At 38.9% G+C, this 12,582-nt stretch overlaps 1 protein-coding gene across 1 annotated transcript; it reads right to left on the reverse strand.

Annotated features, from left to right (window-relative positions):
* Window positions 1-1,059: 1,059 nt before the first annotated feature.
* On the reverse strand, window positions 1,060-7,014 carry prdm12b (PR domain containing 12b). The gene is made up of 6 exons (XM_041788507.1): window positions 6,753-7,014; window positions 4,855-4,920; window positions 4,188-4,312; window positions 2,631-2,786; window positions 1,905-2,019; window positions 1,060-1,508 (listed from the first exon to the last, which is right to left on the reverse strand). The coding sequence occupies exons 1-6, from the start codon at window positions 7,012-7,014 to the stop codon at window positions 1,060-1,062; spliced, it is 1,173 nt and encodes a 390-aa protein (XP_041644441.1).
* Between the last annotated feature and the right edge of the window lie 5,568 nt (window positions 7,015-12,582).

The raw sequence follows: 12,582 nt of genomic DNA on the forward strand, positions 1-12,582 counted from the left end.
TACAGAGATAAAGTGACGGTTGGATTAAATTCTGGGCATATTTTACGTTTATATTCACATTCTTTTCTTTAACAGTTTGAAACTTATTTACATAAAGGCTGACAAACATCTGCCAGCTAAAGGGACTCATCCGTTTTTCTGTTCTACTCTCATAACTTTGATTATTTAGCAATATTTTTTTACACAAAAACTGGTGAAAACATTGACAAAACTTTAAAATTATTCTATTTTACAACAGACATAAAAGTAACCTGTCAAAGACCCAATTTGGGTTTCAACGTACAGTTCAAGCACAACAGACACAAATTGGTATCAATAATAACATTAAAAATCTTGAACATTAGGCTCTGCTTTTAGTTAGCAATGAGCCTTTTAAACAGAAATGTGGTGAGGGTTGTTTAACCCTATTTACTGTTCCATCAGTAAATTTGATCTCTCCTGCTAACAGGCTCAAACAGAGCTAATGCTGTGCAAAATATCTCTCTCCAGACCTGTGGTCCATGCAGCTTTATACATATGCTACAGATGTTAATGCTACTGTGTGTGCATGGTATGGCTGCTACTGTATTATCACGCTATCAGAACAGAAGTGTCATTTGGAGCCCACATCATTCAGCATCATGTAGGCTAATCTGTCAGAATCATGAGATAGCATGAACCTCAGGAGCTTACTCTGTAGGAGCCTCATAACTGCCCACAAGTGTAGCGGCTCCTAGTTTGAACCACACACATTAGAGCCTTTTACAAAGAGCAATCAGCATGCAAATCAATGGACAACATCACCTCAAAGATAGTCGACTTGTTTTAAATAAGATGGAGTCACAGACTAAAATGTCCCATCATGCAACAGTTAAATGTTTAATGATTACCAGTGTGTTTTCGTTAAATACGTTTGTGAGTGCATGCATTAAGTATGAAAGCACAGATGTTTCCCACTACCTGTGATTAGCAGACCATATGATGTGCTCCTCCATGATGGGAGCTACTTCTTTTTAAAACCTATATTAGATAAATTAAAAGAAGTGCCTGTCTTGTCAGTGTTTTAAGCATCTGTCTGTCTCACAGCACCATGGTTGGGATATGGTGAACCAGTGATGCAGGGTGAGGCATGGCTGTTAGCTGTGGTGGGTGAGGAGGAGGAGAGTGGGCCGAGTGGACCACCACACTCCCTCCTGCAGCCTCTACTTCTGCAGCAGGCCGGTGCCGGGCGCTCTTCTGGTGCGCCCTTAGCCCAGCCAGCTGTGAGTACGCCGACTGGCAGACGTGGCACTTGTAAGGACGCTCGCCGGTGTGCAGCCTCACGTGGTTCCTCAGTGTGGACGACTGGCTGAAGCGGCGGTTGCAGAATCGGCAGACGAACGGTTTGTCCAGTGTGTGGATGCGCATGTGGGAGCGCAGGTTGCTGCGGGAATTGAATCCACGGTGGCAGATCACGCAGCGCATACGACCCAAACTAGAGGAAGAGGAAGAGGTGGTGGAGGAGGAGCTTTCACAGGGGTGGAACTCATCTGGGAGGAGGATGAGGAGAAAAATATGTCACAGTGTACTAAAGGTCATCCATAATTGTTGGAGAACTTTGATAGAAAACTTGAACTTGATGTAAAGTAATAAATCTCACATTTAATTACAAGTTGTGACCTTGGATCTTCAACTTTTTTTAAATAAGCATTCATTTTTCAACTCTAACACTACAGCTTTTTTTTTCTTTTTTATATTGTCATAGTTCCAACACTGAAGCTGGAATTAAAACCTGAAAATAAAAATTCTTAAACCAGTTTTTTACGTTTTAATTCTGTATTTTTTTCATTTGGAAAATAAATGATTCGTCTTTTCCTTTTGCCCTTTTCATGATTTAAGAACTTGTCAAGAACTAAAATTACACATCAATAACTGATATTAATTACCGCTTTTACTCTTCTTTGTCTGTTCTTCATCTCCTCCAGGTATTCCAGGAATTCCTAGAAAGGTGTTGTGGGAGTTTCCGTACCAGACCAGCAGCTCCTGATCTGGGGGGATCGTCTGAGGAGAACAATGTGAATGTGAATCAGTTGTCTCAGATAAACTTCTTTTTATCAACTACATAAACAAGCATTACACACATCAGAAATATTTGGAAAATGAACTCTCTGTATGAACATCCCAGAGAGTAATTTCTATTTCAGTTGAGTTTAGGTTTAATGCAGGTAGACAGAAGAAGAGTAAAGCTGCATTTTGAATGGTGGATCCTTCCACCAGCAGAGGGCAGCAAACACCTCAACTTTTCGTATTTTTTGGCTGCTGGAGCGCTGATGATCTCTTACTATTCCCTTTTTGACCAAATGCATACATCATCATTGTAATTTTTTAAATAAATTGGCCAAATTTAGCATGCTGAAATAATTTCTTGAAAATGCTGATGATAATTCAGTAACACAAAAGAACATAAATCTGATGTTCATCCTCTGAAAGGCCTGTCGAGCAGGAATATCGGTCTGTGGCCTGGTTACTCAACTGTTGATAACCATCTTTTCTATTTTTTTTCCAACTTAATTTTAAAATGGAAAATGTAGCATGTACAAAGTTAAAACCGTGGAAGCGGGGATGATATAATAAATGCTGTCTCTGCAAATAGATATTATACAGTCACTGACCTCTACAGCCTTGTAGAAGATGCTGCTGCCAATCTGAACCACCTCCAGGTTCTGCTCCTGCTCATTCCTTGCACACTTTATGTATGTCATCCAGCTCCTCTGATCCTCCTGACTGGCATCGATGAAGTACCTGACTGTGCCATCCTCATTAAACACCTGAGGGGGGAACAAAACAAATCATATCATACATCGTATCAAGCATTCAATTTCAGTCCATGGGTAGTTAATAAACAAACAATAACTACAAGCAAAGAGCAATAATGACACAGTGAGCATGTCAGAACTAAGAAATAATATAAGATGAAGTTACAAAGTAGTTCAGAAGTTACTGGTTTAGTTTTTGTTGTTTGTTAGGAACTCAATCAGTCAATCAGTTGTTTGATCCTGTAGCTAGTATAAATCTGGATAGCACTACAATTTAAAGTTTCATTGATTTAGTTAAGTAGAGGACATGAGTCTACCTGTTAGCTGGTCAGTTGACCAGAACTCAAGATAATTATCAAATCTCATGTGACTTACTATTACTACTATTACTACTACTACTATTACTACTATTACTACTACTACTATTACTACTATTACTACTACTACTATTACTACTATTACTATTACTACTACTACTACTACTACTACTACTACTACTTGAATTTACCTCAGTGACCAAACAAGTAGGCGACCTGACTATCTTATTTGTAAGTGTCAAATAAGTAGCAAAAGCACTGACACCATTGTAGCTACATTTAGTTTCATTCTGGCCCAGCTGCTAGCCAGCCTAGAGACTGCCTAATTAATAAACAGAATGATTAATAAGCTAGTTCATTGAAGCTCTGGTTTACAGCATATACCTTGAAATGTCCTCTACCAGAGTAGTCAGCTAATGTATTACCTAATATGCTAGTTAGTTAGTTATTAGTTAGGACTGGCTAATACATTTTCAGGAAAAAAATCTAGTAAACTGTCAGTGACAGAAGTTACTTTTTCATTAGCTATCTAGCTGGGTAACTTCTAATGTGCACACAGGAGAAAATTATGAATTTCAGTTGGTTGGCAACAAAGTCTGTAGCCATCTGGCAATCAGACAGTTAGCTAGGTGGTCACGTTAGTATAGCATGCTAATTAGCACTTTACCATTTAATTAGTTTACAAGCTTTAAGTTATAAAATAGAGCAAGCTAACTGGCTATTAAGTATTTTGAACTAGTTAAAGCTCTCAGTAATTCTGCTAGTCAGGTGGCTAACAAGTAATGATTCTGCAAGTTGTTGGTTAGTCTAGGTAGCTTTGAAGCTACACAGCTAACAGTAGGCTAGCTAGTAAGCTGAATGCATTTAAAGGATATTTCTACAATATTGGGTAAAACATACCACTTTGTAACATTTCAAATGTCTTTTGTATTTTTGGCAAGCATCTCAGGACCCCTCTTTAGAGCCTTGCGACCCCTAAGGGTCCTGAACCCCACTTTGGCGATTCTTTTTTGGCTTGAAGTTAGAGATATTGATCCTGGATTAGAGCATGTTAATTTAAATGTGGTGATTGTAAATCACATTAAACTCTGTTTACCTCCCACATGAGGTTGTTGTTCTTGTAGAGATCGATGTGTTCAGGAGAGATGAGGCGCCCGGTGAATGGTCCCATCTCTGTTCCTGCTTTGATCCATGTTTTAGAGAAAATCCCCAAACCTTCACCTGCAACACAACAGAGCAATTAAGACACAGAATATGAGTCCTGCAGGGGCATCGCTACCACATGCTGCTCAAGTAAGTGCACAATACACAAGCTGGGAAAAGGGAGAATCAAAAGCACAGTTAAGATCACACACACTGCAATAGGCTGCATATGACATGAATTAACTTTATTCCAGGTTTGATTCAAAAGTTCAGTGTTCATCTCTGTCTTCTTCAGTTCAATATTGTGTTGGAGGAGAAAATGGTGGGTAATGTCAGCTGAATCCAGGCCAGATCAGTTTTACCTTAGATCGGACAAGCTTATCAGTGAACCTCCAAACCTGATTATTAAAGGCTGAGATTGTGCTAAACATTCACATTTCTTTTTTCTTTCATTTTTTTTTTTGTTTTTACAGTAAACACCAAATAAAACCTACTGCGCTTTATTATACTTAAAAAATAAGTTTAATAATTAATAATTAATTCAAGCTTGCTCAGTGATGAAAATAGACATTATAAAACACACAACCACATTTCAATCAAAATAAATAAGGAGAGTTTACCTGGTACTGAACTCTGGGCGATGATCACCTCGCTGGGTAAAACCAAACTGGACAACTTCTGCACCTCTAAACACAAAATAAGTTGGTTAGTTTCTACTTGTTGAAAAATTCTCATCATTTTTCTGTCTAAAAAAACAATTTGGTGATCAAAACCTCTTACATTAGAAAAATAGGAGTGCATATTGAATCCAGTTTGAGTATGTGGTATTTTAATACAGCGTCATAAAAGCTGGATAGGAATATTTCAGCCCACTTTTCTGGGTTATTGAAAAATTACAGGATAATCAGGATGCTTCAGTGTGGAAGGCTCTCATACACAGTGAATTTAACAAAAATGAGCAGAAAATACAGCCTTGATAAAGAGAAAGAGGTTAAATGCTCTCTATTCTCCTTGAATGGACGCTTTATGTCCGCACATCTCCCTCCTGCTGTCGTCTGAGTCAACGAATAGAAATCTTCATTCATGATGTTCTTTTTTTTTAAATTTAAGAAACTCAAAGTTTAGACGGAGAATCATTTAAGGCTATCCGGAAGAAAATCCCCACCCAGCATGAAAGACTACACTGCAGACTAGACAAACACAGAGGAGAAAACGCAATAAAGGTTTCAAATAAAGTACAAAGTGAGCGATGTCAGAAGGTGTTTCACGCTCACGATAAAGCGTGAAACAGCTCGTGACATTTAGGAGAAAGGAGATTTCAATGGAGATAAAAGTGCTGCAAGATGATCCGTATTAAAAACCACAGAAGAAGAAAAGAAAAAACTCATAAATGCCATGCGGAGAAACGTGCAGCGGATTGTGTTCACACGACGCAGAAAACCGGATTTAAATTCCAGCAGAAATAATCCGTTTAAAATGAAGCGGGAGGATCAGAGGAGCGGTGGGTTCGAGCTCGTACTGACTCTCAGAAATTGTTTCAAACGAAATTTACCCAAAGCGGAAACGAATTTCACATTAAAATAAAGTTAAGGAAGGGAGAAACTTTTTTTAAAAGGCGTGAAATTTCGATTGTATTTAAGCTCCGAATAAAAAGCAGATATGGCGTAAATTTTCCACAGCCGCGAGATAAACATTTTCAAGGAATAACCATCTTGAGTTTGGTTTTAATTGGGGAAATGGAACGACTGCGCGAGGTTTGGGCCGCGCGCGCAGGTGGGAAGAATCTGGCCCTCAGCGTCACGATGACGGAAAGGCTGTTTGATCAGTTACTGATGAGGCCGACTCCAACCCAATAAATGCACAATTTACTTTTATGTGTAAATTAGCTGCATGACCCTCTTTAACCCATTTTAAAGTTATCTGAGAGACATTTTTACAATGACGCAAAATAATCGGCTTGAATTAGTTAAATTAGAAAGTTAAATGCCGCACGTTAAATAATTGTTTCCTTGCTAAAGCATAAAATACGCAGGCTAATATCTTCACTAAATAAATGGTGAAAATTTAAAGTTTCTCGCTCAAAGGGAACCCCGAAAGTGTCTTGATGGAGAGGAAAATAGGATAATTTATACTGATCTCGTAATTCAACATAACTCAAACCCAAATAGCGTAATGAAAAAATAGCAGCATTTAAGAATATAGGCCTGCCCACATTTGTCGTGAAAATTATGTATAATGCTCTAAATATTTTACTAGAAATTAAATGTTGGAGTTGATTAAGATTTAAAGATGATCTCTACATTCAGTTTAAGTTTGTTCAAGTTATTCAGATACTCCTGAGATAAGAAAAATACAATTTTAAACCTTAAAAGTGGTAAAGTTTAAAACTAATATGAAATAAAACTAGGCTATACTTAATATGTTTAAATGAAATGAGCCTTTGAACTCTTTGGTAACTTCTTGAAGTTATGAACAAACGGAAAGATCAAAGAGTTCGTTTCTAAACTGCGTCACTCACCTCCGGAGAAGGACTGCGCGAGGACCTCTGCAGTGAACGCAGTCTTGGGGCTCGCGCTCGGAGCGGTGCGGTCCTCGTGCTGCAGGTGATGCTGGTGGGGCGCGTGGTGATGGTGCTGCTCGCCCAGCACGTGCCTCCAGCGACCGTACAGGAAGCTGTGCAGGATGTCCGAGGTGATGATGTCCGCCAGAGAGAGCGGCTGCTGCTGCGGCTTAAAGCCCGGCTTCAGGCCCAAAGACGAGCCGGGCAGCACGGAGCCCATGGCGGGGCCGGAGGGAGGAGAGCCGGGGTAAAGGGAACCTGAAGATCCTAAATCCTAAAATGGTCCTAAAATGAAGGCTTCTTGCTGTCTCCACTTGTTGTTCTTTTTAAAAAGTTAATAAAACAATCTGAGCTTAATGTGGCTACAGACTGATTTCTCTAGCTAATGTTTAAATAAAGTTTTAATAAAGGATAGAGTGTTAACAGAAGTTCAGAGGAGCTCAAATAAAGCCGAGAGAGGGCGAAAGGGGTCTATATAGACTCTGTGATCACCTCCTCCTACATCTCTATAAAGAGAGGAGGAGCAGTGTGAGCGTGCTGCACGCGCTGTTGGCTCCGTTTAGCTCGGGCTCGTGACACCGTAGAGACACTCAATTAGGACTTAATGAGAAAACAAAAACAGACCTCGGAGCAGATACAGACCCCGCTCTGCGTGGTTCGTTGTTAAGGATTCTTTCCTTTCGTTCCTGATTTTCTCTGAAAACTCATAAAGAGAATGAGAGCAAATATTCTAGTGTGGGTCAGGAATCAACCAGAAGTAGAAATTCTCTTTAAAAAGCACAGAAGAAATTATATTTATGTTTAAAGCATCATGACTTGAAGTTATTATTGGGCAGACTATAATTAGGTTTGTGGCTTTCTGTATAACCTGCAAAAAAATCAAAATAATCAGATGTAGGCTAGTACAGACTAGATGAATGGTAAACCATAAAACCATCTCAGAGCAGGATTTTGGTGCTCAGCTTAAAGCTCCTGTGAGGATATTTGTACCTGTTCCAAAGCAAACTGAAACTAATACTGATACCTTTTTTTGGCCTCCAAAAACAACAGAGACCATCAAGAAAAGGACTGATAATTATAAATCTATATAGTCTAAAATCTATATAGTCATTTTATTTCATCAGACTGAAATCACTGCTGTGGGGTAGGTGTCAACAATTAACATGCCAAAGCAGCCTTTTTATAACCTCAAAGACTAATTATGAGCTCATCTGAGACATTTAATTTTATCTTTGAAAGGATGAAAGAACAGCAAAGACGTGAGATTTATACTTTGTCCACAGGGGGTGCCAAAAGCAACATAACAAAAAGTTCTGCATTGGAGCTTTAAAGTGTTTCCTTCGCTCCATTTTCTTGACATTCAAATCTCAGTGCTACCATTTCACTGCCACATTAAGGGCTTCCTACAGCAAAAAGAAAACAACATATTGCACTTACAAACCACCAAATACACGTACAAGACTAAATTGAGTAATAATCAAAACTTAAGAGAGGATATGGACTAACATGACAAAATAAACAAGATAATAAATGTAACATCCATCAACAGTATGATGTCCATGTGAAGGGTTTTTGTCAGTGTCAGTGTCTTTGTAATGAGCCACTGTGACAGGTATGGTCTTAAGCAGTGGTTCTCAACTGGTGGGTCAGGACCCAAAAATAGGTCGCGGAGCTGTTTTCAGTGGTCGCGATTTTGTCTAAGGGTCTTTGAAGAGCTTTTGTCCTATTTTTAAAGCTTTTGACAGCAAAGGATATAATTAGTCTTTTCAACCCTAAATTATCAAATAATTTTTATTGTAAACTTACCCAAACTGATTGGATTTTTTTTTAATTTTCCCTAAAAGGTTAATAACTTTTCTTAAATATTTTTGAGGGAGTTTTCTTTGTGCATTTCCCCTGAACTTTTTCCAATCTTCTCTGAGACTTGTCCTCCTAATTTTAAGAAAATTTCACAAGGAATGAAACTTCCAGGACTTTTCCCAGAAACTTTCATCAATCTTCCCTTTCAAGCATTCTTTATTCTTTTTTGTTTTATTTCCCCCAGTGTCTTTGTTCTGTCATACTCTACATGGGGTTCAAACAGCATCATCTATGTTTAAACAAATCTGAATGATTGACAAATTCATCAGAATTGGGTCACCATTTTTAATATGGAACATGTGGTGGTACCCAAAGCTAGACCAGCTGAGAACTGCTGGTCTTAAGTGTCTCTGAATTGAGCCCCTGATTGGACCTGGAGGAGAATAATGGTTGGTTGGTGAGTTTAAGACCACCCTCCAAAACGACAAATTTAAGTCAGGTGTCCAACAGGTGAGGCAGGTCACACGATCAGTTTGAAACATGTTGGTGATGAAGGTGCACTTCCAAAGTTGGAAAATTGTTCTTTAGCCAGTCTGGGCACTCCACAGATAAAAAAGTGCAAAGGAAATGGGTTAAAACTTCATTTTACTGATGATGTTTATTTATATGTGAGTCCTTTGCAGGATGACTAATGTGCAATATAGACTCTGGTTGTATTTTTCATTAATGTGTATGTTTACATGTGGATTGCTTGCTTTTAATTATGTTGATTATATTTCAGAGGCAGCTTAATGCATGCAGCACCAGGACAGATTTCCCATAAGGAACAATAGGGTTTACTGCGTCATGTCATTACATACTGTAGCATATGGTATCATATTGCATCGCATCGTTCTAAAGCTGTGAGATCAATGAATTTCAGTAAAAAGTACAAATCAAGTTTGAGATGTAAGGATAACTTTAGAAATGTGAAAACAGTCAAGCATAGAAGCCTTAAAATTACCTTTAATGGTGTAAAAGCTTGAAAAGTTTAAGTAAATTAATTTTACAAGGATGGATGAAAGTAAATGTGTTATGACCAGACACTTGCATAAATAAGCTGATGTTTTCCTTCAAAACTATATTTTTTCCTTCTACAAAGATTAAGCATTAAGAGTCTTCTTTGCCTTTTACTCATGTCATCTGTGAGGTCAGCATAGTTTCATTAATCTACTGAAGAAAAACCTGATAAACCATCAGACATTAGCAAACACTCACAGGTCCATTTAACTGTCCATACGGCTGCTGGATATTTACTGAAAAAAGCTGAGGTTTTTAACTTTAAGTGGAGAACTTCTCAAAGTGTTTTGCTGCAGTGTAGCAGAGGTTGTTGGTCTGTTTTTGTACAATATTAAAAAGAGTTAAAATTCAGGTCTGCATTGGTGGAATGTGAGCTGAGAGGAGCAGCAGCAGGAGGAGGAGGAGGAGTGCAGTAGTGTGAGTGACAGAGCAGGAAAACAGATTAGAGGAGAGATTACCAAGACAACAGCTGCTTTCTTCATCCCTCCATGCACCCTCCGTCTCCTCCTCCCCTCCCGTCGTCTCTCCACACGATCATTATTCTCTCCTTCACTCTGATCTGTATTTATGAGCTTTTAAACATTTATTGTTGACACTCATGAGCACGACACACACACACACACACACACACACACACACACACACACACACACATGCAGTCCCCATTGTCAGCAGCCTTTCAGTTGAAACATTAGATTGAATTTAATTTGATTTTAAATAGAAAACAATGACTTTTTAAAAATGTTTTTAACACAAAATGAAGTGAACTTAAAAATAAATGACTACAAAATAAAATAAAATCAGATTTACATTTTTTGCAGTTTGATTTCACTCAAATCTGACAAAAAAAATGTGGCTATTGTTAAGAAGTGGAGAGAAAAATGATCACATGGCTGAGACTGGACTATATGACATTATAACAGCTCTAAAGCATGTAAATAGCCTACACATATGCATGCATTTTATCGTTACACTTTTTATCTCTTTATATAAATTATTGTGTCTATTTAGGTACAGGGTGCTCCCCCTTGTTTTTTTGAATGAAAAATAATTTCTGATATCTATCAGCTCTCTGGGGAATGCTGTTTGAATATATTAAAATTGTTTGCCATTGATTTACGTTTTTTGGGGGGAAATAAGAAGCATCCAATCTGTCCATATATGCAAAATGGACTGTTCTTTTAAGCCTTATATGTTTTAGAGCCTGTCTATCATAAAGGCTGGTTTTATACAAAATAGACCAAAGCGGTGTTACCTTTAAGGGGGATTTCATGGTTGGAGTGGTTTTGAGGATTTGAAGGCTGCAGTTTCAAACTAATTCAACCTGTTGATGTTAGACTGATGTAAAAAAACAGACTTTATCCTGCTTTATCCAGAAACATGTAAAAGTGGATTTTTCAGCTAAAAAATGTCATGTAAAATTAACCAGTAGAATTATTTTATTTGATATCACATGAATGTGTTTCAGTCTTTGAATGTTTTATATGCCATATTTTAGACTCTATTCACTTTCAAACTTTTTAACCACATATATGAAGTAAAATAAAAGTTTAAATGAGACTATAAAATAAAGTCAAGCCCTGTATGACAAACGTTAGAAGAAAAAAAGAAACCTCTCCCTCCTATTTCTCGTTTTCTAACACATAAGGAATGTAAAATATCGCTTTTTTTGTCTTTCAGCGCCCCATTTAAGTTTCCAGCGGCTCTGTGCGTCTCTTGGCCGGCTCTCCGCTCTTTCCCCCGGGGTTCAACCCCGGCTATTCCCCGTCGCGCCCCCTGGAGCACCGTGCGTAACGGCTCCGTGTCAAACACGGAGGCTGCGCGCTTTTGTCCCGAGAGACAGGAGAGAAGAAAAGGAGAGAAAATCCTGGAATAATAGCAGATTTGCAAATGTTTTTCAATTGATTTGACTCAATGAACGCTGGATTTTCTTTTTTTTTTTTCTGTGTCTTTCTTTCTTTTGGAAGAGTGGAGGAGAGTTTGGCTGCAGCCGCTACGCACGCGGGCCGAGCGGGAGTTTATTAATGGAGAGGCGCGTCTTTATTGAAGGAGGACACGCTTTAATGAGCTTTTTACAACAAAAAGCTCCTGAGTGAGTGTGTCCCGGTGTCCTCTTCGCCTTTATACTCGCTTCATACGGCCAATAAGAAACCACTTTAGCCCCGAAAAGACGACGGGAAGTCAGGAGGCGGAGGGAGCGGCAGGTGACTGGCACGCGTAAATACAAGAGGACAAGAGGAGAGAGGAGCGAGGAGAGGAGGAGACAGACGGAAAGAAAGGAGGAGAGAGAGTCCTGCGGGTGAGCTGAGGATGGAGGGAGGTGAAAGGAGAAGAAAAGCAGTAAGGGAGGAGGAGGAGGTGGTGGGAATGAGCCCAAATGGCGCACTAATATTGTTCCGTTAACGTGATTAGCGCTGTGCTGCAGCCTCATCAGTATTCATGCCGGCCGGACAGACGTTAATAATCCTCCTTTAAAAAGCCTTTTAATGATCATCAGCGGCTGAGAGGAGACAAGCTGTCAGCTGCTCTGGGATCAAAATCAAACGCTCCCTCTTGTTGTTCAGGGGTTCTCTTTTTTTTTCAGCAGCTTGTCGCAGTTTTCTCACCACTCTTCATCATCATCATCACCAGAGGTTCGTTAAAGCGTCTACAATAATATCAGGATGTATACTAAAATATTTATTCTTGGTTAGACATTTAGCAAAGGCAGCACATGTTTATGTGACATTAAAACATGAAACAAGCATTATGTTGTTAGTTTATCACCCATAAATGTTAGTTAAACCTTCAGATAAACTTTGACTAATGTTAACGATCTGTTCTCTTGGGATAACCAATCAGCTCTGAGTCTGACTGACAGCTTCATTAAATGTCTGAGGAGCTGGAGACTACAGCTGATCAGTGATGAGGGAAGTACTCAGAGGCCTTT

Source organism: Cheilinus undulatus, linkage group 5 (genome assembly GCF_018320785.1).
Source record: "Cheilinus undulatus linkage group 5, ASM1832078v1, whole genome shotgun sequence".
Lineage (NCBI taxonomy): Eukaryota > Metazoa > Chordata > Actinopteri > Labriformes > Labridae > Cheilinus > Cheilinus undulatus.

Bases quoted from the DNA above. Each gene is read 5' to 3' on its own strand.
- prdm12b (XM_041788507.1), bottom strand. From the start codon at position 7,014: ATGGGCTCCGTGCTGCCCGGCTCGTCTTTGGGCCTGAAGCCGGGCTTT. The intron at 4,313-4,854 runs GTAAACTCTCCT...GTTGTGTTGCAG, and splicing joins CGCCCAGAGTTCAGTACCAG to GTGAAGGTTTGGGGATTTTC. The intron at 2,020-2,630 runs GTCAGTGACTGT...TGTTCTCCTCAG, and splicing joins TCTTCTACAAGGCTGTAGAG to ACGATCCCCCCAGATCAGGA.